General features: G+C 45.4%; 1 protein-coding gene across 6 annotated transcripts; it reads right to left on the bottom strand.

The window, feature by feature from the left end:
• Nucleotides 1-36: 36 nt before the first annotated feature.
• Nucleotides 37-27,968, bottom strand: baz1a (bromodomain adjacent to zinc finger domain, 1A). Of its 6 annotated transcripts, none has more exons than XM_089004681.1 (27): nucleotides 27,410-27,968; nucleotides 27,072-27,203; nucleotides 25,092-25,370; nucleotides 21,179-21,328; nucleotides 17,744-17,845; nucleotides 17,567-17,654; nucleotides 17,383-17,502; nucleotides 17,111-17,296; nucleotides 15,633-15,728; nucleotides 15,427-15,565; nucleotides 11,479-11,610; nucleotides 11,021-11,341; nucleotides 8,841-9,006; nucleotides 8,389-8,775; nucleotides 7,255-7,475; nucleotides 7,055-7,185; nucleotides 6,875-6,996; nucleotides 6,656-6,789; nucleotides 6,515-6,586; nucleotides 5,954-6,036; nucleotides 3,766-3,930; nucleotides 3,551-3,702; nucleotides 2,121-2,219; nucleotides 1,952-2,048; nucleotides 976-1,188; nucleotides 816-903; nucleotides 37-720 (listed from the first exon to the last, which is right to left on the bottom strand). In XM_089004681.1, the coding sequence occupies exons 2-27, from the start codon at nucleotides 27,182-27,184 to the stop codon at nucleotides 536-538; spliced, it is 4,041 nt and encodes a 1,346-aa protein (XP_088860807.1). In that variant the 5' UTR covers nucleotides 27,185-27,203; nucleotides 27,410-27,968; the 3' UTR covers nucleotides 37-535. The 6 variants fall into 6 exon arrangements, with proteins under 6 accessions (XP_088860807.1, XP_088860806.1, XP_088860809.1 ...); XM_089004680.1 differs by having other exon boundaries at nucleotides 2,121-2,222; nucleotides 27,410-27,967; XM_089004683.1 differs by having other exon boundaries at nucleotides 2,121-2,222; nucleotides 11,021-11,332; nucleotides 27,410-27,967.

Here is a 27,968-nt window from a genome sequence, read left to right as displayed (position 1 = left end):
CAAATATTTGGTGATCATCATTTTAGAAAAAAAAAAAAACTTTTATTTTGTTTATTTTCACACCAACGAGGCTGGACAAAATGATGGGATGGCTCGTCCGTCAGTCAGAAATAAATAAGATGGCGATGGTGTGCGTTGCGAAACGGCGAGGAGGACAAACGATGACATTGACCTGCACTTGGAAAACACACGTGCACGTGTCCGCAAACAAAAAGATCCAAGAGTTCAACATTTTCATCACAGCTAAGGACGCTACTTGAAAAAAAAAAAAAAAGAGAAATCAAGTTTTTGAAAAAGACAACACGCTCGTAACGTAAGAGGAACAAAAATGGGGAATCATTTGGAAGCGGCTAAGAAGATGGCATCTTGTGGTGGTTTTTTTTTTTGGTGGTGTCGTCGTCCCTGAGAAACGCCATTTGGAGTCAGTGCAAAAGAATTCTCAAGTCGGGCACCTCAGGTCAAGTTCACACCCGGAACAGCGGTGGGTCAGAGGTCAAACCAGTCCTTTATGGATGACCTACGATGGTCACCGGGTTTAGTAGCGAGCTCGCTTAGCGGGCGGAGTGGCGGCGGCGGCGCCGGGTTCTGTCAGACCCAATTTCCTGAGCTGGGCCCGGAAGAACCCCTGCAGGCGCAGGCCGGCCTTGGCCTCGTTGCTGTGGCGAGCGTTGTACCGCAAGCAGTTGGAGAACATCAACTCCACGTCCGAGATGAAGTCACCTGCCGCGCAAAAATCGCACCACAAAAAGTTGCGCAGCCACTCCCAACATGGCCACCGGAGCGACGGTCGGCCATGTTGCGAGAGTTTTCCATACCAGAGTTGAGATACTGGCAGTTGTTGACTTTCTCTCGGATGGTGCTGAGCGCCACGGGCTGGCTGATGATGTCATAGTAGTCGGGCACCTGCGCACAACGAGCGAGACGGGAAGTCGCCGGGCGACGACGACGAGGGCGCCGCGCGCCAAGCTAACCCACCTGCGTGCGGGTCACCAGCTTCATGAAAGGCCAGCTGTCGTCATGGCGGACAAGCTCCACCACCAGGAGCTCGCACGCCGACAGCTCGTGGACGCCTTGGTTCCTCCCGGACGAGCGGCGGTTACCCGACGACGACGGCAGGACCAATTTGCCGCTTTGGGGCGCCGCCGTGTCTCCAACTGAGTCTGGGTGAGGCGGCGGCCATTTTATAACAATAATAACAATAACAATAATAATAATAATACATGTCATTCATAAGCGCCTTTCAAAACTCTCAAGGTCACTTTACAGTCACAGGATCAGTAATTCTGCGTGTGAGCAGCGGCAGGCGCATGCGTCAGCGTTCACTGGAAATAACTCAGATAGAAAGTTAGCTAGCTATCTAATAGATTACTAATAGATAGCTAACTATTAGCTATCTAGCTAACTAATAGCTATCTCTTCGCTAGCTACCTAGCTGGCTATCTACTAGCTAGCCATTTGCTATCTAGCTAGCTATCTATTTGCTCTCCATTTGCGATCTATTCGCTATCTATATGCTGTCTATTCGCTATCTAACTAGCTATCTATTAGCTATTAGCTAATTGAACACCTACACTGTCTGTAAGTAAAGAATCTGCTTAATATTAGTTATCCATTTGCTATCTAGCTAGCTATCTATTTGCGATCTATTAGCTATCTACCTAGCTGGCTATCTATTTGCTATCTAACTAGCTAGCTAACTATTCGCTATCTAACTAGCTATCTATTTGCCATCTATTCGCTATCTAACTAGCGAGCTGGCTACCTAGCTATCTATCTATTTGCTCTCTATTCGCTAACTAACTAGCTAGCTGGCTACTTAGCCAGCTAGCTATTCGCTAATTATTCACTAACTAACTAGCTGGCTACCAAGCTATCTATTCGCTATCTAACTAACTAGCTATCATTTTACTTTCACACCGCCCCGCTGCGACCTTTCGACTCGTAGCCTACCTGCGGCGGAGGTTCTTTTGCGACCCGCCGGCCTTCCCGCCACGGCGCCATCGTTGTTGGCCTTGGACGCGAGAGGCGGGGCCTTCTTGCCCGAAGACCTGAAGAGGGACCATTTCCTTCAAAGTACCGCAGGGAGGACCAAAGACCGGTCGGCGGTGAACGACACCTACTTGGACGTACTCTTCCCGTTTGAGGCGGCGGCAACCGGCTGACTTTTGGCCACGGCCTGACTGCTCTTGCCTTTCGGGGGGGCACCCTGAACCTTTTTGCTGCTGGAGGGCGAAAATGGGCCAAAGATCAGGCAAAACGCGGGGTTTGGTCTTCTCATTTGGCCCAGCGTCCCATTTTTAGCCCGGGCAGCTCGGCTAAATCACTTGGGCTCATAAAAAAGCTAATTATAGCAGCCGCAGAGTGACATCAGCCAACAGAGCCTCAGTGACACGTCAGCGGCTAATAATAAGCTAGGCTAGTCATTCTAGCAAAGGCACCAGTGTTCTCATTTTGGCACAAAAAAAAACAACAGTCTGTCTACTTCTTCTTCGTCACTTTGTTTTTCTCTTTCAAAGCACGTCTCACTTACAGACGGAAAAAAATGCTCTCCAACAAGGGCGGGACTCTCTTGCATAACAAGCAGCCGCCATCTTGGTGGGGGCAGCAGGCCTCATCCGGTCTGTCTCCTTTTTTCATGATTATCTTTGAATTGCCAAAATTGGCAAAAACACCGCAAGCTATCGACAACATCTAATCATTAGCTGAGCTCAAGATAATAATAATATATTTCATTTCTCAGCGGCTTTCAAAATGCTCATGGTCACAAGTTTTTTCTGTGGGTGAGCAGTGGCAGCCACACGCGGCGGCATTCACTCAATTAGCTAGCTAATAGCTAGTTAATATTTAGCTATCTAGATAGCTAGCTAGATAGATAGCGAATAGATAGGTAGCTACGTAATAGATAGCCAGCTAGTTAGATAGCAAATACATAGCTAGCTAATAGCCAGTTAATATTTAGCTATCTAGACAGCTACCTAGACAGATAGCGACTAGATAACCAGTTAATTAGTCAGATAGCTAATAGACAGCAAATAGATAGCTAGCTAGTTAGATAGCTAATGGGCAGCAAATAGCTAGCTAGCTAGCCAGCTCATTAAATAATAAACATCAAATAGCTAGCTAGCTAGATAGCCAGCTAGTTAGTTAGATAGTTAATAGACAGCAAATAGATAGCTAGCTAGATATCCAGATAGTTAGTTAGCGAATAGACAGCAAATCGATAGCGAGCTAGATAGCCAGCTAGTTAGTTAGATAGCTAAGAGAAAGCAAATAGATAGCCAGCTAGCTAGATAGTGAATATATAGCAAATGAATAGCTAGTTTGATAGCAAATAGATAGCTAATAGACAGCAAATAGATAGCTAGATAGATAGCCAGCTAGATAGTTAGATAGCAAATAGCTAGCTAGCTAGCTAGCCAGCTCATTAGTTAGATAGCTAATAGACAGCAAATAGATAGCTAGCCAGCTAGTTAGTTAGATAGCTAATAGACAGCAAATAGGTAGCTAGCTTGCCAGCTAGATAGCCAGATAGATAGAAGGGGCGCTTCACCTCCCGGCGACCTCGGGCTCTCGGTCCTCGGACTCTTCTTCGTCCGGCGACCCTTCCTCGGCCTCCTCATCCTCCCGCTGGCGGGAAGGAAGGCGGCCGGATGGCTTTTTGGACTGGCAGTCGGGACAGAACCATTGGCCCTCCGGAACGCCCTGGGGGGGGGGATGGACACGGTTAGCGGGGGTCCGAAGGGCAAAGGCGGCGCTCGGTGGCACCTTGAGGCGAGGCCGGAGGCAGTGCGTGTGGTGGCCGCGGCCGCAGGCGTCGCACAGCAGCATGTTGTCGGCGTCGCCTTTGCGCCGGCAAACGCGGCAGCGGGCGTTCAGCACCGATCGAGACCACAAAACGCTTCGGTCCAGGATAGCCAAGTGAACAAAGACCTGGATGGAAAGCGCACAAAGGCAAGATGGCCGCTTCAGCTTGAAATGCTGAGACGTCGCCTTACGAACGCATTAGCTGACAAACATTACATTCGCGAGAATATCATGTTGGCATACGAACTAGTTTTTGGCGGACAAAAAAAAAAACACACGGCGCCACGGTGGCAAACTAGCTTTTGTCACCCCCTCTTTCTTTGAATGCAGACGTGGTTTGTTATCAAGTGACGTATTTTTGCTATTATGGGAGTGAAAAAGACCCCACCACAAGATAGTGTTAAGCCCAAGAGGACAAATAAGAAAATCTACTGCTTTTCCTTTCGGCTTTTCCCTTGAGGGGTCGCCACAGCGAATCAATGTCCTCCATCTATCCCGGTTTTGTGCATCCTCTTCTCTCATCATAGGCCTCTTGTTTGGCCTTTGCCACCTTTACTTTAACCGTGCGCCGCATGTCCTTGTACTGCCGTCTACTCTCGTCCGTCCTCTCAGTGTCCCACGTCTTCTTTGCTAACCTCTTTCTCTGTATACACTCCTGCACCTCCCGTTCCACCACCAAGTCTCCTTATCTACCTTTCTTCCACTCGATCCACCAAGTACTTTCCGACCCGTGTCTCTGATTATGTTCGCTGTAGTTTGCCAGTCATCTGGAAGGACCTCTTGCCCACCCAGTGCTTGTCTTACCTCCTTCCTAAATGTCATGCAACACTCTATTTTTTTGTGTGGGTGACATTCTGTGGGTGACATGCGGCAGCCACATGCGCCAGCGTTCGCTCTCAGATAGAAAGTTAGCTAGCTGGCTAATAGATAACTAATAGCTAAATAGCTAAAAGATAGCATATAGATAGCTAGTTAGGTAGCCAGCTAAATAGCTAGTTAGCAATAGATAGCTAGCAAGGTTGCCGGCTAGATAGCTAGCAAGATTAGTTAGCAAATAGATAGCTAATAGATAGCTAGCTAAATAGGTAGCTAGCTAGCAATGTAGCCAACTAGATATCTAGCTAGATAGCCAGATAGCTAGCTAAATAGCTTAAGTGAGCAACACTATTTCAAAATTAAATGTATTTTTTCTTTCTTGAACAATAGAAGGGGTTGATTTGATGTACAAAAAGCAGCTAGCAGGGGACCGTGTGAGTGAGAGTATTATCGCAGAGAAAGTACGGCAACTTCCCTCGGATGTCAACAGGCAATTACATCAACAACCATCACAAAGGTCAATAAAATGACTTGATTGACTGATTATATAGTACCGTTTATTTCTTTAATTACAAAACAATATCACATTATGCATAAAATAAGGTGTATTTTGTGTAGTTTTCAGGCTTATTCAGTCGAAAATTATGTTTTACAGGCACCTGGGAACGGATTACAGTGATACCTCAACCGCAGATAAACCGATTTTGTGACTGTAAAGTGGCCTTGAGAGTTTTGAAAAGCGCTTAGAAACGAAATGATTATTATTATACCTTAGCTTACGAACTGAATTGGTGCCCAGAAAGGGTGTGTCAGGCGAAGAGTGTATTCCAAACATTAATTTCCCATAGGAAAACATTAAAATGAGAATAATTCATTCCCAGGTCCCTATAAAACATAATTTTCAACTAAATAACCCTTAAAACTACACAAAATATACTTTATTTTTTTGTATAATAAATGTGCTATGGTAGTATAATTAAAGAAATAAACTGTACAGTATAATAAAGTGGTTTTATTGACCTTGGTGATGGTCGTTGATGGAATGGATAGCTTTTTGCATAAAGTGTCTCAAGGAGCTCTGGGTTGTACATCTTGGAAGTTGTGATATTGCAACAGATGCAAGAAGTCCGTTAGCTAAAGCGTTCGTAAACCGAGGTATCACTGTATTCTCATTTGAATGGTTTTCTATGGGAAATAAATGTTCGGCAGACACTCTTTTCACCGTACACACACTTTCTGGGAAACAATTAAGTTGGTAAACTGAAGTATCACCGTAAGACCCAAAATAACAAAGAAAAAGCGTCGGTGAGCGGCAAGGGGCGGCACCACTGACCTGTGACAGGCTCGACGACGACAACAAAGACTCCCTCCAGCGCTCCAACACGGCCTTTGCCGCGCGGCTTCCGTCAATGCCGTCTGACGGGAAGAAAGGACAGAAATGAGACAAAGCAAAAGACTGCTGGTGGCGCTAGCGAGTCACATGCTAAACGAGACAGCGAGAAAGCAAGATTGAACATATGGCGGGTGATGGCTGAAGTGTGATTGGTTAAATGCTTAAATTAGCTGGCTATCTAGCTAGCTATTTGCTATCTATTAGCTATCTTCTTGGCTGGCTGGCTATCTGGCTAGCTATCTGGTAGCTGACTGGCTATCTATTAGCTATCTCGTTGGCTATCTAGCTATCTATTAGCTAGTTAGCTAGCTTTCGATTAATTGAGTTACTTCAAGGCTGAGTGAACGCTGGCATGTGTGGCTGCCGCTGCTCACACACAAGAAAAAAACTTATCCTGTAATTGTAAAGTGACCTTGAGAGTTTTGAAAGGCCCTTATAAATGAAATGTAATATTATGATGATGATGATTATTATGAGAGCGAGGACGAACGAGCCCCCTACCGTCACCCGCCCGGTCCTCCTCCTTCCTCTTCCCTTTTTTGCTCTTTTGCTCTTTCTTGCCCTCATCCTCACCTGCGCACACGCCCGTCACGTTAGCTTCGCGCGCTAGCGACCGTCTTCAGGACAACGGGGAAAACTTACCGAGTGGAGCTTTGAGGAAGCGTCGTTCGACACCGCGCTCGACGTGACCCAGCGCCTGAGCGAGACCCCTCACGGCCGCCATCTTGTCGGCGGACGCCATCTTGTCGGCGGACGCCATCTTGTCGGCGGACGCCCTGCACAGACGCAGGCAGGCATGCGCGCTCAGAAAAGCTTCTCGACAGCTATTTCCTGGTTAGCATTTAGCTTTGGTCGTCTTACCCGTCGCCGCCCTCGGTCTTTGGCGGAGACGAATCGGTCCCCGTGGCTCCGCCTCCCTCGGGACTCAGCAGCCGGTAGCGGCCCGCCTCCAAGGCCGCCCGCCACTCGTGCCGATCCATCGCCTAGAAAAACGTCGCCAGTTAACGAGCGTGACATGTCGACGCGACGACGCGTCCGTACCTTGAGCGTTCCGAGAGTCCCCTGGTGGATGCGGTCCTCCATGTCGAGCAGCAGGTCTCGCAGCCGGCCCTCCATCAGGGTCTCGGCGGCGGCGGTGCACTTGGGAACCGATCGGGACGATTCGGGATCATCTGGACCCAAAAACGGCGGCGGTGAGATGACAAAGCGCCCTTCCGCCAGGCGGCGATCCCGTTTGGTACCGGCGCCGGTGAAGTTGCTGGGCCGGCAGGCCCGCAGAGCCTCCAGAAGACGCTCGCGCTCCTGCAGCAGCGCCTCCTTCAGGCCGCTTTCGCGGTGGCCTCGCGGGTTCAGAGCCTCCATCAGCTGGTCCAGCTCCTCCACCGAGCTGTAGAAGAACCACTGGTTGGGCCGGTTGACCGGCGGGCCGCGGCGATCCAGCGGGGCGGGGCTCAAACCGGCGCTGCGGGACCGACAACAACGGCAAAGCCCGTCACCAAAAATCTGTTTTGTGTCAATATTTCTTGATTTATTTATTTATTTATCTAGCAAGCCAGCGATATAGCTGCCTACCTCGCTAGCTAGCTATTTGCTATCTGGCTCGCTAGGTATCGGCTATCTGTTCGCTGGCAAATAGCTATCTATTAGCTTCCAATTAGCTACCGATTTGCTAGCTATTAACTATCTGTTCGCTAGCTAGCTTTCTATCTATTTGAGTTACTTCTGGGTTAAGTCAACGCTGGTGCATGTGGCTGCCGCTGCTCACCCAGAGAAAAACGTCTCCCGTGACTGTAAAGTGACCTCGAGAGTTTTGAAAGGCGCTTAGAAATTAAATTATTATTATTATTATTATAAATCTTCACTCAAACAAAAAACAAAAACAAAACTGTGGCGTCCACTAGTGACCCAAACAAACAGCAGGACCGCATGCTACAAGGGAAAACAAATTGCACGGTAGGTATTAGCTATCTATTCGCTAGGTATTAGCTATTAGTAAGCTAGCTAATGGCTATCTGTTCGCTAGCTATTAGCTATCTATTCACTAGGTATTAGCTATCTGTTCGCTAGCTATTAGCTATCTATTCGCTGCTAGGAGCCGGCTCACGATTAAGAGCCGCCTCACTATTAGGAGCCAGCTCTTGTTGATAACTTCAGAGAGTCGACTCTAAGAGCCAGTTGGTTGGCAAATGACACATCACTATTGCAAGCCCTTTGTTGATGTTTTTTTCCCTCCAAAATTCAATCAATCAATCTGCCACGTTCATCGTGAAGACGCTGAAATTGGCAAAAAGCACACCCACACGTGTATTGGGATTGGATATTGATCCCCGCCCCCTTAAAGCCAGCCATGTTGGCGGTCCACTTGTCCAACGTACCTTCCCTCAGCGGGCTCCTCCTGGACGCCGCAGTCGTCGTCGTCGTTGTTGTCGGCGGCGTGGGAGGCGACCTGGCAGGGCCCAGGATGAGGTCGCAGCATGTCCTCGGTCAGGCCGAAGCCGTCCTCCTCCACCAAGAGCGCCGCCGCCGAGGGGAGGAGCCAATAGCGGCGGTAAAGCCGGTCGCGGCCCAGCGGCTGCAGGCCGGTGCGCGAGCCCGCCTTTTGGATGCGCTCCAGCAGCTGGCGGACCTTCTCGCGCTCTCCCTCCAGTTCCTCGGCCGTCATGGAGGCGGGAGGGGCTTCCTGGTTGGCGCTCTTGGAAGGCTTGGCGTCGTCGGCCTGCTCCGTCAGCTGGCGCAGGCGCTCCTCTTTGCGCAGGCGCACCCTGAGGTGGAGAAGGCGGAGACGTTAACAGAGTCGGGCGAGCCGGGCGAGTCCTGCGCGCCTCACCTGCGCGCCGCCTCCTCGCGTTCCCGCCGGTGCTGCTCGGCCCGCGCCTCCCTCAGCTCCTGCCTGGCGGCGCGTTGCTCCTCGGCGCAGTCCTCGATCAGATCCCGGCTGGACGCCAACGTCAGCAGCTTGCCCGTCAGCGCCCGCAGGACGCTCAGCTTCTCGCCTGGACGACACATCGACAAACGCCGCCAAATAAGTATCTGTTGGCAATCCAATCTGAGTTAATCCCGGGTTGAGTGAAGGCCTAGCTTGCTAGCCATTAGATATCTATTAGCTAGCTAGCTACATTTTTAGTTGAGTTACTTCCGGGTTGACTGAAGGCCAAGCTAGCTATCTATTAGCGAGCTAGCTTTCTATCCGAGTTACTTACGGGTTGAGTGAAGGCCTAGCTAGCTATCTATTGGATATCTATTAGCTAGCAAGCTAGCTTTTTAGTTGAGTTGCTTCAGGGTTGACTGAAGGCCAAGCTAGCTATCTATTAACGAGCTAGCTTTCTATCCGAGTTACTTCCGGGTTGAGTGAAGGCCTAGCTAGCTAGCTATTGGCTATCGATTAGCTAGCTAGCTTTCTCTCGGAGTGATTTCCGGGTTGAGTGAAGGCCTAGCTATCTATCTATTGGCTATCGATTAGCTAGCTAGCTTTCTATCCGAGTTACTTCCGGGTTGAGTGAAGGCCTAGCTAGCTATCTATTGACCATCTATTAGCTAGCGAGCTTTCTCTCTGAGTGATTTCCGGGTTGAGTGAAGGCCTAGCTATCTATCTATCTATTGGATATCTATTAGCTAGCAAGCTAGCTTTTTAGTTGAGTTGCTTCAGGGTTGACTGAAGGCCAAGCTAGCTATCTATTAGCGAGCTAGCTTTCTATCCGAGTTACTTACGGGTTGAGTGAAGGCCTAGCTAGCTATCTATTGGCTATCGATTAGCTAGCTAGCTTTCTCTCAGTGATTTCCGGGTTGAGTGAAGGCCTAGCTAGTTATCTATTGGCTATCGAATAGCTAGCTAGCTTTCTATCCGAGTTACTTACGGGTTGAGTGAAGGCCTAGCTAGCTAGCTATTGGCTATCGATTAGCTAGCTAGCTTTCTCTCTGAGTGATTTCCGGGTTGAGTGAAGGCCTAGCTATCTATCTATTGGATATCTATTAGCTAGCAAGCTAGCTTTTTAGTTGAGTTGCTTCAGGGTTGCGTGAATGCCAAGCTAGCTATCTATTAGCGAGCTAGCTTTCTATCCGAGATACTTCCGGGTTGAGTGAAGGCCTAGCTATCTATCTATTGGATATCTATTAGCTAGCAAGCTAGCTTTTTAGTTGAGTTACTTCAGGGTTGCGTGAATGCCAAGCTAGCTATCTATTAGCGAGCTAGCTTTCTATCCGAGATACTTCCGGGTTGAGTGAAGGCCTAGCTAGCTAGCTATTGGCTATCGATTAGCGAGCTAGCTTTCTCTCTGAGTGATTTCCGGGTTGAGTGAAGGCCTAGCTATCTATCTATTGGATATCTACTAGCTAGCAAGCTAGTTTTTTAGTTGAGTTGCTTCAGGGTTGTGTGAATGCCAAGCTAGCTATCTATTAGCGAGCTAGCTTTCTATCCAAGATACTTCCGGGTTGAGTGAAGGCCTAGCTAGCTATCTATTGGCTATCTATTAGCTAGCTATCTTTTTATCCGAGTTACTCCCGGGCTGAGTGAAGGCCTAGCTACTTATCTATTGGCTATTGATTAGCTATCTCGCTTTCTATCCGAGTGATTTCCGGGTTGAGTAAAGTCCGAGCTAACTATCTATTGGCTATCTAGCTTTCTATCTGAGTTACTTCCGGGTTGAGTGAAGGCCTAGCTATTTATATATTGGCTATCTATTAGCTAGCTATCTTTCTATCCGAGTTACTTCCGGGTTGAGTGAAGGCCTAGCTAGCTATCTATTGGCTATCTATTAGCTAGCTATCTTTCTATCCGAGTTACTCCCGGGCTGAGTGAAGGCCTAGCTAGTTATCTATTGGCTATTGATTAGCTATCTCGCTTTCTATCCGAGTGATTTCCGGGTTGAGTAAAGTCCTAGCTAACTATCTATTGGCTATCTAGCTTTCTATCTGAGTTACTTCCGGGTTGAGTGAAGGCCTAGCTATCTATATATTGGCTATCTATTAGCTAGCTAGCTTTCTATCCGAGTTACTTGACGCCGGCCTCACCTGGCGTCAGATCGTAAACCGCCGTGCACGCCAGCTTCCTCATCAGCGCCGGGTGAGCCGAGCAGAGCTCGGCGCAGGGGTCGTCGGCGGGCGTGAAGCCGCCCTGCCTCTGGTGGCGGAAGCGGGGCTGGGCGTCGCCGCCGGAGGCCAGGATGTGCAGGCGCAGGATTTCCGACAGCGTGCAGCTGTCCAGGTCCACCTCCTGGAGGCTGCAGCCCAGGTGGAGCTGAGACCAGGCGGCGGCCGACGTCGGGGCGCCGTTTTCCGCCCAGTCGGCTCGCTCGCCGTCGTCGTCCTGAGCGTCGGATGGATCTGCAAACGCTACGTCGGGTCACCTCCTTTCCCAAACGGGAGCTTTTCGAGCCATCGACTGCGATTTGGGCCTTATGCCCGCCCATATTTGGTCACGCCGCCCAACTTTGACATGGCCGCCAAATTGCCCCGCCCCGCGTTCTCACCTTCATGTGCGTCTTTGGCCACCTCCTCTCGTTCCTCGTCCAGAGCCTGAAAGATGGCCGTGACGAAAAAGAAGAGCATCTCGCAGAGCGGACCTTCTGGATCAGAACCCACCAGGGCCTCCTCCAGGACCTCTGCCAAAGGGAGAGACCACTTTGAGTTGGATTGGGTCAGCCTTTCTTAGTGTCAACGTGGAGAAATGGACATTTCACAGCCGCAAAGTGAGGAAAGGAAAGGAAAAAGTAGAAAAACAAAAGACAGGAGCTGCGGTAAAGGCAGCCACTGTCGCGGCGGCCATCTTGAAGTCAAACAATAACAAAAATGAATAACAAATCATGTGACACGACACAAAAGACAAAGTGAACAAAGGAAGCGGAAAGGAAACGAAGAAGTAGAAAAACAAAATACAAGAATTGCTGTAAAGGCAGCCACTCTCGCATGCCATCTTGAGGTCAAAACAACAACAAATAACACCTAAATAACAAATCATGTGACACATACACAGTGATCAGTTTCTTGGATAAGAAGCGAAACATCCGTCACCTTCAAATTTGTACACATGACGGCTGAAGAAACCTTTTCATCGATGGACCACTCCTGTACCACTGAGAGCTTACACAGACGTATTGCTGCCAACTTTGGGAGAGACATCCTTCGGCTGGTACGTAACTTAGAAAAGGCCACTTTTGAATTAGCTGACTTATAGAACCACCTCAGATTCAATCTTAGATGTAGACAGAGCCGGTTGATTCCTAAATGCTTGAAGCAAGCACCCTTGGAACCCGGCCGGATACTTAGCTGATAAAATGCAACAAAAGTATACTAGGAAAATACTAAATTTGCGAATTAGGAGACTTAACAGAGATAAAAAGCAAACAGTCAGAAATAGAATGTTATTATCAACGATTACAAACTGAATTTACCCACAAAATCTATCAGGAAGTGTGCGAATTTACCAAATCCGGATACATGAGGCACCACAGCGAAACCAAAGAGAGACAAAAGGGTACGTTCCAAAAATTACTTTTACAGAAACAATCACAGCTACTTGTAAACACGGGAAAAATTCTGTATGAGCAGATTTCAAGGGAGAATTGGATCCAAAATTTGTCAGACAGTGATCTCTCAGAGACAGAAAAGGCGGTACTAAGCAAAGGTTTAAATTTCTCAGTAACTCCTAAAACAATACCTACAATAGACTACATCACAACTACTGAATGTGCTATTAAAAATAACAAACTTTCCTATGCAGAGGCAGATGATCTGCAGCCCTTCTTAGAAGTGCCAAACTACCTCCGTCCAACATAACATTAGAAGAGAGAAAGGCGTTAACTACTCTACAAAAAGACACAAATATGACTATTTTGCCAGCAGACAAGGGCAGATGCACAGTGCTTCTCAACACATCGGATTATGAAGACAAAATAAATAGGTTGATCAGTGATTCTAACACTTATGAGCAACTAAAAAGGGACCCTACCAATAGATACAAGAAAGAAATGATAGACTGTCTCCAAAAGTTAGAGAAAGGAAAACATATAGACAAACAGATGTATTTTAGATTATACCCGGGAGAGGCCACGCTATGCATCTATGGCCTGCCAAAAATACACAAAGAAGGGTTCCCCCTCAGACCCATTGACTCCTCTACTTACAATGTAGCCAAATAGCTAAAAACTATCTTCGCTCCGTTGGTTGGGAAGACAGAATATCACGTAGAGAACACCACAGGGTTTGTAGAGAGGATCAAAGACCTCAGATTGGAACCTGAGGAAACTTTGGCATCTTAAGACGTGACTTCTCTCTTTACATCTGTCCCAACCCCGGCAGCAGTCTCAGTGGTGAGGACGAGACTGCTGGCGGACGTTTCTCTGCATGAAAGAACCAAACTTAACATCTGCCAATTATTGGAAATCTGCCTTAATACTACGTATTTTCAATTTCGGGAGAAATTTTACAAACAAATTCATGGTTGTGCTATGGGCTCACCAGTTTCACCCATAGTGGCTAATCTGTACATAGAAGAGGTGGAGAAACAGGCCCTCACATCCTTCCCAGGGACAAAACCGAGACACTGGTTTAGATATGTGGACGATACTTTTGTCATCATTAAAAAACAAGAAATTCAATCCTTCACAGATCATCTCAACTCGGTAGACATCAACATTAAATTTACTCGTGAGGACATTCAAGAGAACCAACTAGCCTTCTTGGATTGTAAAGTCATTATAAAAGAGGACAGAGCACTAAAAACAGAAGTCTTTAGGAAGGCTACGCACACTGACCAATACTTACTTTTTGACTCTAACCACCCTTTACAACACAAACTAGGAGTTATCAGAACCGTCCAGCATAGGGCTAAACTAATACCAACAACCGTTGAAGGTAGAGAAAAGAGTCAAAACATATCAGGAGAGCACCCACGAACTGTGGATACCCTCAGTGGTCATTCAACAAATGTCAGAAAGAAAGAATAGGGAATGAAAACAAAAATTCTGAAGATACAAAAAGGAGAGGAGTAGCAGTACCGTACATTGCAGGTGTTTCTGAAAAACTACAAAAGGTCCTTTGGCAACACAAAATTCCTACTTATTTCAAACCGATAAACACTTTAAGGCAAAAATGAGTGCATCCAAAAGACAGGCTGCCAAATGAAAAACAAAGTCATGTAGTTTATTCCATACATTGTAAGAATGAAAATTGTAAAGAGCAGTACATTGGGGAGACTCAACAAATTCTCAAAAAAAGACTTTATCAACATCGCATGGATAATACTAGTGGGCCTCTATCGGCAGTACATTTGCACCTAAAAGCTAGCAACCACTCATTTGACGACAATGAGGTTAAAATCTTAGCGAAAGAATATAGATGGTTTGAAAGGAGAGTAAAAGAAGCGATTTTCATAAAACAACTAAATCCTTCATCAAACCGGTTTGGTGGGGTGACGTTTGGATCGTTCATACAATAGCCTGCTTAGGCCACATAGGATTAGTAATACTGATGAGGTGATACTGGAGGAAGTGGGGCAATCAGGCCAGTCGTGAGTCAGAACAATAGGAACTATCAGTGGAGCAGCTGCAGGGAGTAGTCCTCTGCTCCCCCCCCCCACTACCAGCAAGACTTTAGTTTGCTGACTAAGTTTCTTGGATAAGAAGCGAAACGTCCGACACCTTCAAAGAAGTACAGATGACGGCTGAAGAAACCTTCTCATCGATGGACCACTCCTGTACCACTGAGAGCTTAAACACACGAACTAATGTGACACAAAACAAAAGACACAAAGTGATCAAAGGAAGCCGAAAGGAAATGAAGTAGAAAAACAAAATACAGGAGCTGCTGTCAAGGCAGCCACTCTGTCGACGGCCATCTTGAAGACAAAGAACAACCAAAAGGAATAACAAATCATGTGATACAACACGTCATTGAATCTTAAGCACTTTTTTGCATCCTCTTTGTTGTATGAAGCCGTCCTCCTTCTAGAGGATCAAAGCGTCCTTTTCACCAGTGGATCAGGGACATCTTGCTGAAAACGTACACACATCTGCTACAAGCTTAGTTTTGAAAGCAAACTCAAAGCTGTAGCATCCATTGACCAAAAGAGACTGTCTAACCTCGCCTGTCGCACGTCAATCCGCTCACCCACACAAATAAATAGCAAATAGATAGCCAGATAGCCAACAGCTAGCCAGCCCGACAGCTAACAGCAAGCTATCTAGCTCATGGATAGCAAATAAATAGCACATAGACAGCCAGATAGCCAACAGCTAGCCAGCTCGACAGCAAGCTATCTAGCTAATGGATAGCAAATAAAAAGCAAATAGATAGCCAGATAGCCAACAGCTAGCCAGCTCGACAGCAAGCTATCTAGCTAATGGATAGCAAATAAATAGCCAGATAGCCAACAGCTAGCCAGCTTACAGCCAGCCTTGGGGGGGGGGGGGCTTCCTTACCGAGAGAGACCCCTTCGGGGAATTCGTCCTTGAGTCCAAAGTCCTCTCCGAAGGCCCGCAGGAACTCCAGAACCATCATGGCCTCTCCAAAGAGCTCGGCCGGCAGGCGAGTCCTGACCGGCGTGGCAGCGGGCAAATCCTGCGGGGGAAGAAACCAGGAGGTTGAGGGTCGTGTGTCAGAGGTCGCGACCCCACCCGTCACCAACCTTCAGGTCTTCGCACTCCATGTCTTCTCTGGGTTTGTTCCACAGTTTCAGTCTCTCTGCGTATTTCTTTTTCTCCTCCTTTAGCTTTTCGCGCTCCTGCAAAGTTGGAGCGAAGGAGGACCTTGACAACCGTTCTTGTCCCACTTTTTTGAGGGTGGGGGTTGAATTCTCAATGTTCTGGCCAGCTAGCTATTAGCTATCTAGACAGAAAGATATCTATTAGCTAGCTAGCTATTTGAGTCAGGAAACATATTAGCCAATATATGAGCTAGCTATCTTTCTATTCTATTTGAGTTACTTCCGGGTTGAGTGAACACTGGCGCGTGTGGCTGCCACTGCTCACCCAGAGAAAAACTGATCCTGTGAGTGTAAAGTGGCCTTGATGAAATGTCTAATTATTATTATTAAGCATCTTTTTGCTATCTATTAGCTATCTATTACTTATATAGCTATCTAGCTGGCTGGCTATCTATTAGTTATCCATTGGCTATCTATTAGCTAGCTAGCTTTATATCTAGCTGTCTGGCTAGATAGCTATCTAGCTAGGTATATGTTGGCTATCCATTAGCTAGCTAGCTTTCTATCCGAGTTACATCCGGGTTGAGTGAAGGCCTAGCTAGCTACTATCTTGAGAGCTTGTCCTTGAGAGCTTTGAAAGGCACTTAAAATAAAATGTATTATTATTATTTATTGCCTATCTATTAGCTATCTGGCTTTCTATCCGAGTTACTTCCAGGTTGAGTGAACGCTGACGCGTATGGCTGCCGCTGCTCACCCACAGAAAAACCGATTCTGTGACTGTAAAGTGAGCTTGACAGTTTTGAAAGGGGCTTCTAGCTATCTAGCTGTCTGGCGAGTTAGCTATGTATCTAGGTATCTGTTGGCTATCTATTAGCTAGCTTTCTATCTGAGTTACTTCCGGATTCAGTGAATAATAATAATAATAATAATAACAATAACAATAATACATTTCAAAACTCTCACGGTCACTTTAGTCACAGGATCAGTTTTTTGTGTGAGCAGCGGCAGTCATACGCACCAGCGTTCACTCAACCCGGAAGTAACTCAAATAGAATAGAAAGCTAGCTAGCCATCTCATAGATAGCTAATGTTTCCTGACTCAAATAGCTAGCTAGCTAGTTAGTCTGAAGTAATTCAAATAGATAGTAAGCCAGCTAGTTATTAGATAGCTAATAGATACTCAGCCAGCTAGCTAGCCAATAGACAGCCAGCTAAGTAGCTAAGTAATAGCTAGATAGCTAACAGAGAGCCAGCTATGCTAATAGCTAGCCAGCCAACTAGCTCGCCAACAGATATCTAATAGATAGCTAGCTGGATATATAGCTAATAGATAGTCTGCCATTAGCTTGCTAGCTATGTATTGGCTATCTATTAGCTAGCTAGCTTTCTATCTGAGTTACTTCCGGGTTGAAAAGAAAGAAGTAGAAAATCGCGCGCCTGCTGTTCAGCAGCCTCACCAGATCTTTCTCCTGCTTCCTGCGTTCCTTCTCCTCTCTCCTCTTCTGGTTGTGGTCTTCCTTGGACTTGTCCCCGTCCCCCCTCGCTTCCTCGTCGTCCCTCTTCAGCTTGGCCTTCATCTCCTCCTTCTGCCTCAGCAACTTGAGGTTCTCCTCCGCCGCCGCCTTCAGCAGCCACACGCTCGCCTGCCGGTGCAGGTGAAAACATGTGGACCCCGACCCGGACCCCCTGCAGACCCAAGAGCAATCTCAGAACCCGGACTCGGTCTCACCTGCATGGGCGAGTCCCGGTTGCCCTCCATCTTGACGCTGCAGGGGAAGCGAGGCGGTTGATCCGGGAAGAAGTGGGAGAAGTTCTGCTCGGCCAGTCGGTACTTGAGCACGCTGGACGCCTGGCGGATGCACAGCGTGTGGGGTCAGAAGAAGCCACGCCCCCTGGCGGGCGCGACGGCTCACCTTGAGCCGGACGATGCCGTCGGCGGGCTCGCAGTGCTGCTTGAGGAGCAGCTTGAGGCGCTCGCGGGACATGGCGTTTTTCCTGCGACTGAACGCCACACGGGAACTGCGTCAAAATTGCTCGACCGGTGCGCAACGCGGATCCGAAGGCGGGGGGCGGGGCCTACTGTGAGTCACCTGATCTGATTGGCTCGGACCACGAAGGGCTCGCTGTGCTCTTCTGTCATGATCCTCACCTCGTATTTGAACGCCGACGGACTCAGAGGCTTCTTCCTCTTTCTGTTTACACGCACACACGCGCGAATAATACATTAATAAAAATAAGAAGAAGAAGAAGAAGAAGAAGGACCCGCCCCCTTGTTCGTGATGTCATGCCAGGATACTCCTTTGCAAACTGCCTTGCTCCAGAATCAAAACAATGGCTTCAGAGAGTTCAGATTCTTGTTTCTCATTAATATGATTCAAATTATAATAATAATAAATGTCATTCATAAGCGCCTTTCAAAACTCTCAAGGTCACTTTACAGTCACAGGATAAGCTTTTCTGTGGGTGAGCAGCGGCAGCCACACACGCCAGCTTTCACTCAACCCGAAAGTAACTCAAAGAGATTGAAAGCTGGCTAGCTAGCTAATAGAATGCTAACTAACTAGATAGCTAATATGTTTCCCGACTCAAATAGCTAGCTAGCTATATTGCTAATAGCTAGCTGGATAGCTAATAGATAGCTTGAAATTTCATGATAGCAAAAATACTATTTGCCTCTGAATATAAACATTTCCAGTAAAGAAAAAGTTATAATTAAATTCAATAAAAAAGTTACGTTTTTTTTGGACAGATAAGGAGTGAGGACCACCGTTGCTAAATTTAGAGAAGAACTAGTGTTCCATTTGAAGACTAAATGTCAAGCCATTTCCCACTTCAACTTCTTTCAAATCAAAAAATTAAAAAGTGGTCTCGAAACTGAAATAACAGCAGGAGTGAGGGTTCGGAATAGCTACATTCAAAGTCCTCACCCCTGTGGTGAATTTGGTCAAAATATCGTTTTACTTTTTGTGGTCTAAATTTTTTTCTCTCATTAAACACACACACACACACACACACACACACACACACACACACACACACACACACACACACACACACACACACACACACACACACACACACACACACACACACACACACACACACACACACACACACACACACACACACACACACACACACACACACACACACACACACACGGTGAGTCAAAAGCGTGTGTATCCAAGTGAAATGAAAATACACACCAAAAAACTAATTTTGGGTGAATTTGTGAGGACCTCTCCGATACTTTAACCGATGCATCTATAGACCCTCAAGAAGCCTTTAGAATGAAAAACTTGTGAGGACCAAAAGGCCAAAAGGTCCTCACTACGTATAGTATAAAATGTTAGTGGTCCTCACAAGACTATCATATAAACACACAGTCATGTGACATTTACACCCACAAGCGACAAATTCTCAAGTGTGCTCTGCAAATTCTTTTTATGTGGCGAATAAAAACATTTTTTTTTACTAGTAACTCCCATTTGGAACTAGTTAATAACATCAAAATAAATGGATTTTTTGAACGACGTAATAATAATAATAATAATAATAATAGATGAAAAAGAAGAAAATGAAAAAGAAGAAAAAGAAAAAGAAGAAAAAGTAGAAAAAAGAAGAAAAAAAGAAAAAAAGGAAAAAAGGAAAAAAAGGAATAGTTTAAAAGGAAAAAAAGAAAAAAAAAGAAAAAGAAAAAAAGAAAAAGAAAAAAAAGAAAAAAGAGAAGAAAAAAAAAGAAAAAAAGAAACAAAGAAAAAAAGAAAAAAAAGAAAAGGAAATAAAGAAAAGGAAATAAAGAAAAGAAAAAAGAAGAAAAAAAGACAAAAAAGAAGAAAAAAGAAGAAGAAGAAGAGGAGGCGGAAGAGGAAGAATAATACTTGTCATTTGTAAGCACCTTTCAAACTCTCAAGGTCACTTTACAGTCACGAGATCTGTTCACTCACCCTGGACTAACTCAAAAAGATAAAAAGCTAGCTAGCTAATAGAATGCTTGATAGCTAATAGCTAGCTAGCTAACTCGATAGCTAATATGTTTCCGGACTCAAACAGCTAGCTAGGCTATATTGCTGTGGGGGGGGGGGGGGTGTGAAGGATTGGCACCGTCTGGCAGTGAATGAGTTTAGCTAGCTATCTATTAGCTGTCCAGCTAGATGGCTCTCGCTGGCTACCTATTAACTAGCTATTAGCTATCTGGCTCGCTGTCTAGCTAGCTACCTATTAGCCATCTAGCTGTAGAGCTATCTAGGTGGCAGTCTATTAAGTAGCTGTCCAGCTAGATGGATATCTCGTTGGCTATCTATTAACTAGCTATTAGCTAGCTGGCTGACTAGCTATAATTTAGCCATCTAGCTGACTAGGTAGCTATCTATTAGCGCCTGTATCTATTAGCTAACTAACTAGCTTTCTATCTATTTGAGTTATTCCGGGTTGAGTGAACGCTGGCGCGTGTGGCTACCGCTGCTCACCCTCATAAAAACTTGTGTCTGTAAAGTGACCTTGAGAATTTTTAAAGGTGCTTAGAAATGAAATGTATTAATTATTAGACAGCTAATAGATAGCCTGATAGCTAGATAGCTAATATGTTTCCTTACGATTGTTCAAGTACAACAACATTAACAAAATCGTAGTGGACCCTCCGCACCCTGCCCACCACCTTTTCTTGCGTCTTCATGGGTCATTGATTTTTCTGCACATATTGTGCAACAGTGATCAATTTTTATTCTAGCACGGATCTCTTTAGCTCTGCTTGATACTTTGCACGTTGTCTCGCCGTTCTTCCCCGAGAGGTCAAAATTACATTCACTCATTCGCTGTCAGTCCCAAATTTATTCGGGATTTGAAAAGTGCGATGTGGAGCGCCATTCCTGAATGTGTTTGGGGTTTTCTTGCTTGGGGGGGGTGCCGATAGAGCGCTGGTTTGCCCTCTGGCAATGTTTTTCCCTTCCACAGGGGGGCAGCATTTGCCTTTTGTCCGTGTTAGCGCTTTGTTACAGTTTCAGCTGTTGTTAGACGGCTATATCAATCAATATGGATTGTATTTTGTACACCTGCCCCCATTTCTAGATCAGATAACTCCAGACCCATATAACTTAGGTAAACAGTTTAATGTGAGCTATGAGCTATCTAGCTATTTAGCTAGCTAGCAAGCTATCACTTTATTTGCTATCTATTTGTTATTAGCTATCTAGCTGGCTCGCTATTACTTATATAGCTATCTAGCTGGCAAGCTGGCCGGCTATCTAATAGCTATCTATTGGCTAGCTAGCTGTCTATCTATGTGAGTTACTTCTGGGTTGAGTGAACGCTGACGCGTGGCTGCCGCTGCTCATCCACAGAAAAACTGATCCTGTGACTGTAAAGTAACCTTGAGTTTTGAAAGGCGCTTAGAAATTAAATTGATTCATTCATTAAAGATTTAAAATCTATATATATATATATATATATATATATATATATATATTTTAAATAGTGATTGTTGGAAAGACGGCAGGTTGGACAACTTTGACAAGTTAAACTTTGACCTGTGGGGACTCTGAAAGGCGGCGGCGGCTTCGTCGTCGCTGTCGCTGATGACGATGACGTTGCCGTCGGCCGATTTGTGCCCGTTGGATGGCGGCGCTCCGTTTGTGCTGGAATGCGGCGAGTGCACCTGAAGAATCTCGCACGTGTGCCTAAAAAGTGGAACCATTTGACGCATTATCTTCCATTCCACGATTGGAAAAAAAGCCAAAAGAGACATCCACCATTTTGATGAGCAAAAATGAGATCATCTGCCGCGGTACTTGCTAACCCTTACTCGTTTATTCTTGGGAATTGAAGCATTATTTAGGGTTTTTCGTTGATGTTTTGACTTCAAGATGGGTGCCGCACGAGTGGCTGCCTTGACAGCAGCTCATGTGCATGTAACATCCGAGTTACGACCGGGATCCGTTTCGACAAAACGGTCGTATGTCCAAACCCATTCAAAAAGGATTCAAATGGATTTGTTTCGTTAAACTTATACAGGTAACATCTGAGTTACGACCGGGTTCCATTCTGACAAAACAGTCGTAAGCCAAACGGTCGCAAGTCCATACCCATTCAAAATGGATTCAAAATGGATTTGTTTTGTTAAACATATACAAGTAACATCAGAGTCACGACCGGCTTCTGTTCCGACAAAACGGTCATAAGTCAAACAGCCATAAGTCGAAACATATTCAAAATGGATTCGAAACGGATTAGTTTCGTTTAACATATACAGGTAACATCTGAGTTACGACCGGGTTCCATTCTGACAAAACAGTCATAAGTCAATCGGTCGTAGGTCCAAACCCATTCAAACTGGATTCAAATGGATTTGTTTCGTTAAACTTACACAGGTAACATCAGAGTTACAACCGGGTTCCGTTCTGACAAAAGGGTCGTAAGTCAAACAGCCATAAGTCGAAACATATTCAAAATGGATTCGAAACGGATTAGTTTCGTTTAACATATACAGGTAACATCCGAGTTACGACCGGGTTCCATTCTGACAAAACAGTCGTAAGTCAAACGGTCGCAAGTCCAAACCCATTCAAAATGGATTAGTTTTGTTCAACATCTACGGGTAATATCCGAGTTACGACCGGCTTCTGTTCTGACAAAAACGGTCATAAGTCAATCGGCCGTAGGTCCAAACCCATTCAAACAGGATACAAATGGATTTGTTTCGTTAAACTTATACAGGTAACATCAGATTTACAACCGGGTTCCGTTCTGACAAAAGGGTCGTAAGTCAAACAGCCATAAGTCGAAACACATTCAAAATGGATTCCAAACGGATTAGTTTCGTTTAACATATACAGGTAACATCAGAGTTACGACCAGCTTCTGTTCCGACAAAACGGTCATAAGTCAATCGGTCGTATGTCCAAACCCATTCAAAAAGGATTCAAATGGATTGAAAATGGATTAGTCTCGTGAAACATATACAGGTAACATGCAAGTTACAACCGGGTTCCGTTCCGACAAAACGGTCGTAAGTCCAAACCCATTCAAAGAGGATTCAAAATGGATTAGTCTCGTGAAACATATACAGGTAACATGCAAGTTACGACCGGGTTCCGTTCCGACAAAACGGTCGTAAGTCCAAACCCATTCAAAAAGGATTCAAATGGATTCAAAATGGATTAGTCTCGTGAAACATATACAGGTAACATGCAAGTTACGACCGGGTTCCGTTCCGACAAAACGGTCGTAAGTCCAAACCCATTCAAAATGACCGACGCGAGATTTACACGACAGGATAGAAAACAATGTCAATGTGTTGTTTTGAAGCTTTGAAGACTATTATATACCAAACTGTTTCTTCTTTTCCTTTTGGCTTTTCCCTTCAAGGGGTCGCCACAGCGAATCAGTGACCTCCATCTTCAGTGGTATGACCAAAGTGTTTACACTTCATTTATAATTTTTTATAACTTTTAGTGTCATTTTCATCATTTTATACTTCCTATTATCGACTGTATAACTGTACCTGTAATGCATCCAAAAGTGTTTAATTAATGTACAGTTCGTTTATAAATGTTATACCTCCCTTGCTATCCCAGCTAACAGCCAGAAGAGGTCGCCCAACACACACGCTAGAAGAAGAGGAAAGAAAGAAGTAGAAAAACAAAATACAGTTGGAACTTAATTGATTCCCAGACAGAGCGTGTAAGGCGAAGTGTGTATCCCAAAAATTACTTTCCCATAGGAAACCATTAACATGACAATAATCCGTTCTCAGGTCCCCATAAAACATAATTTTCTACTTTTTAATTTTCTAAGCCTTAAAACTACACAAAATATACCTTATTTTATGTATAATAAATGTGCTATATTATTATGATGAAAGAAATAAACTGAACTGTACAATAAAGTCATTTTATTTACCTTTGTGATGGTCGTTAATGGCTTGATGGAATGGAGTTTCCTCAGCATTAAAGGACAACCGAAGTCTCCGGACAAGTTGTGTCCATAATTTGTAAAATGGCTTCAAATGACTTCTACCGAGCGTATTTTAATAAGATTCCACCGCATATTTAAGCTATATTTTACGTTTTAAGACTCCCGCTGAATATTCAGGAAGTCTTGTTTTTGAGTTGGTGACGAGTCCGTACGTGACGTCACTGAAGGAACGCCCCTGAACGAAAAAAAGACACATTGTAGCAGTCCTTCCATCACGTCAATGTATTTTGCCGTAGTACTTGTTTGGTCTGAAAACATTGTGTTGCACCCAAAAGCCGCCGGAAGAGGGAGTCCAAGCTCCATATAAGGAATTTATCAGCCTGTGGATACGGAGGTGGCCGCGGGAGATCGCCATTTTGTGCCTCTTTTTCGTTGAGACATTTCCCCTCAATGTTGCCTCATAATGGCACGGAATAAATTCTTGAATCAATTGCAAACATGTATGCTTTCCTCTTCAGAACTATTTGAATCATATTCATAACTGGATGTGTAACAAGAAAGCATTTTCTCCCAATCTGAAGCCAATTTTTGGATTCTCCAGCAATGCAAGACGTCCTGTCGTGACGTCACGAACTGGGGGCGGGACTTTCTGAAAATGCCCAATTTGCAGCTCCATTTTTTGCAGATTTTGGACACTTTAAGTCATTTTGATTGGAGTTTTGCATTTGAATAAAATATCATACTGCGGGTTTTGGGTATTTTAGATGCTATAAAACGTTTTTCTGATGTCAGTTAAGAAACAAAAAAGTGATGTCGGTTGTCCTTTAAACACTTGATGAGGAACATTCGCTTCTTTCACCATCTCGAGGAATGATCCCTTGTAGGTGCTTTCTCTGTGATAATTGTATCTAGTTCTTCATCAATTGTGATCTGTTTAGCTGGGTTGATAGCTTTTCTCATCAAGTGTAATGATGACTTGTGCAGGTTATTTGTGGAGCATGATTGATGGGAATTTTAACCTTGCAGTCTACACTCTGCTTTTGAACTATCAAAGTTGTGAAATGGGTCCAAATGTCACTATTTTCTATCCATTTTCTCACCATTTTACTTGTTTTTTTTCACTTTAGTTTTTTTGTTTCAAGCTCTGCCGTCTCCCTTTCGTATGTGTTTGTTTTCTCACTCTCTCTGTCTGCCTGTCTCTTTAATGTTTAACCCCCCCTCCCCCACACTGCTGGGTTCCATTTTGTTTTTTGGAGAACGGCCTCACTCTCTCTCTGTCTATAACCCCATCCCCCACTGCATCCTTTGCGAAGTACAAGTGGTCGTAACTCACGCCGGTCGTAACTCGGATGTTACCTGTATTTTGTTTTTCTACTTCTTCCTTTCCTTTTCCTCCCATCACTTTGTTGCTATGTTTTGTAACTTTCTCAACGGCTCATCCAATCCAATCCGAGCCACTTTTTGCGGCTCTAATTCCGAACCCGCGAGACGCAATCGGGCGCAACACGTGGTCTACGACGGCCCCACCTGGTCCCGTTGCGTCCGCTGACGTCCACCGTCTCGCCGGGGAAGAAGCGCTCTTTGACGAAGGCGTAGACGTCCTCGCAGAGCTCGCTCAGGCGGCCGCGCAGGCCGAGCGCCGCCAGGTGCAGCAGCGGCCGTACCAGGGCGGACGGAAACTTCCGCAGGTTCTGCTTGGCCCGCCGCTCGCTCTCCACCGCTTCCAGGTAGGTGAGGCCCGCTCGGCCCGTCAGGGAGCAGCTCCACACCAGGCTGTTGCACAGGATGGTCCTCTCGAAAAATTCACTGAGGGAAAGATCACACATTTCTGTCAACAGCGTCGAAAAGGACCCCACCATTTCTATCCTATTAATTATCTATTAGCTATCTATAAGCTAGCTGGCTGGGTAGCTAGCTAGCTGTTAGTTATCTATTAGCTACCTAGCGAGCTACACAGCTAGCTATCTATCAGCTATCTAGCTGGCTAGCTAGCTATCTATTCACTGTCTGGCTGGCTATTTAGCTAGATAACTATTTATTAGCAAGCTAGCTAGCTTTATATCTATTTGAGTTGCTTGTGACTGTAAAGTGACCTTGAGAGTTTTGCTTATAATTGAAATGTATTATTTATTATTAATATTATTATTATTAATATTATTTGCGACTTGGTTGTTCCTGAGGAATGGAGCCATATTGTGAGAATGACTGGAACCAGTCTCTCCCCTGAACATCCCTTTCATTTCTTAAAACAATACATGGTGTTACCTCAGCTTACGAACGTTATTGCTTCCGAGAAAGTGTGTGTAAGGCCAAGTTTGTCTGCCAAACATTTATTTCCCATAAGAAACCATTAAAATGAGAATAATCCATTCCCAGGTCCCCATAAAACATAATTTTCTACTAAATAAGCCTTAAAACGACACAAAATATACCTTATTTTATGTGTAATAAATGCGCTATTGGATTGTAATTGAAGAAATCAACTGTACTGTATCATAAAGTCGTGTTGCTGTCCTTTCTTGGCAATAATACCCTCACTCACTCTATCCCCTGCTAGCTGCTTTTCATTCATCCAAATCAACAGAAGTTTTACAACCTCTTCTATTGCCTGAGACCGTTGCTTAGACAACACGGAAACACCCTTAGCCACACGTAGCAATGGTCGACATAGCATCCAGGTACTGGCCGAAAGGAAAAGAAGATTACAGGCAGAAAATCCCCTCATATTTTGAAAATTAAAATTCCATTATTTCCTTATTATTTGTCATATAACAATAATCTACACATCAATTGAAAGCTATTTAAATGTTGTCTTGTCATGTTATTGGTATTTTTCCTTTGACTTCAAGATGGCGCAGCTGCCTTTCCAGCAGCTCATGTATTTTGTTTTTCCACTTTCATTCCTTTCATAACTTTGCTGCTGTGAAATGTCCATTTCTCCACTGCGAGACTAATAAAGGCAAATCCAAATCCACTTTATACCTAAGGTGTGATGAATTACTACGGAATTTTTTTGTCACATCCCTACTTTTGGGTGGCAAAACCCCAAAACTCCCTATTAGCATATTAGAGCACGTAGGTTACCTTGATTTGTTTTCATTTGTTAGCCATCAAATAATAAAATAATAATTATCAAATGATGAAAAGTGGCGTTCCATCACTCACTCAATAAAGTTTCGAATGAAGATTGTCTTGTTTCCTCCTCGACCGCGCTTGGCCTGTTTAGCAGCTAGCAGCTAAAAGTAGCTAACATGACAGCTCAGAACTGAGCCCCCTCGGCTAACAATACACCTGCCATTAAAAGTATAAAAGACTGTGTAAAGCAAAACAAAACATTTCAAATCATTTACACTCTCGCTTGGTTGCCATTAAAGTACTTTTTATGTGAGTTTATCGCGAACTAATGAGTGGGACCGACGTGCCGTGACGTCACGAAGCCGGCCTCAGGTGATGTTGGGGGCACCGAATGGGGGATGATGGCGGCCCGGCCGGCCAGGTGAGACTCACTCGTAACTGCGGAAGATTTCATTGGTGATCCGGCAAAGGAAGACCTCCTCGTCGGGGCGCAGGTCGACCGGAGGCTCCTGGCGGACGAAGACTTTCCTGTGAAGCAGCGGCATCTCGAGGGGGGGGGGCGCTCTAGAACGAATTAAAAAAAGGGGAGACGGAGGCGATCAGCACGGCGGAAACCGGAGGCACAGATCCGGTGTGGAGTCGTTCGCCCGGCCCGCTAAGGACATCTTAGCGGCTCTTTTGTTAAAACACGCCAAGTGGGCGACCGCGTGGAAATGAGCCTTCGAGTTTCACAGTAAACCGATTGAGCTTCTTCCCGTCGCTGGACTCACCCGTTCGGTCTCGGTGTAACGGCGAAGGTCGGGTTATGTGGCCCCTCCTCGCTCAAAGTATCTCTGGGTTGTGTTTGTTCAGCGTTTGTTGCGACGCCAACTAATCCGCGACGCGAAGCAAGCAAGCAAGCAACCGTCCCGGGTCGAGCGGGATGACTGGCGGCTTGTTGACTAAGTTTTTAGCCACTTTACGTACCGGAACAAAGCTCGGAAATGTATGTGCGGTCACGCCGGACTTGGTCGAGCGCCGCCCGTGAGGTCACGCCCAAACGTCTCTTTGATGAAAGCGGACACGTTGTTGACGGCACGAATTGTCACGCTTTAGCTCAGAAATGCTAAAGAAATTTTAGCACCGGCACGCAGTTTCAACGCAGAGGCAAGTGCGCGTCTTGAACTGGATTTGAAACCTCGTCGACTTTTAAAACGTTCTCCTTTGTTCGACTGACGTTCTACGCAATAGTTTGCGTAATTGTCTCTGTTCATAAACCGAAATGTCTTTAGTATACCGTTTCGCGACCTTCGATGAACAAACGGCGTTTATTTCAAAAGTCTCCCGGTC

The sequence above is a fragment of the Hippocampus bargibanti genome, linkage group LG09 (assembly GCF_051943395.1).
Source record: "Hippocampus bargibanti isolate YZ-2025 linkage group LG09, ASM5194339v1, whole genome shotgun sequence".
NCBI lineage: Eukaryota > Metazoa > Chordata > Actinopteri > Syngnathiformes > Syngnathidae > Hippocampus > Hippocampus bargibanti.
This window is presented reverse-complemented; position numbering and strand designations above follow the sequence as displayed.

What these genes read in the sequence shown, in the direction of transcription:
- baz1a (XM_089004680.1), bottom strand. Translation starts at nt 27,184, where the DNA reads ATGCCGCTGCTTCACAGGAAAGTCTTCGTCCGCCAGGAGCCTCCGGTC. An exon ending in GTCCGAGCCAATCAGATCAG is followed by an intron (nt 17,655 to 17,743) that starts GTGACTCACAGT and finishes TGTGGCGTTCAG; the next exon opens with TCGCAGGAAAAACGCCATGT. An exon ending in AGCTGGTGACCCGCACGCAG is followed by an intron (nt 904 to 975) that starts GTGGGTTAGCTT and finishes CGTTGTGCGCAG; the next exon opens with GTGCCCGACTACTATGACAT.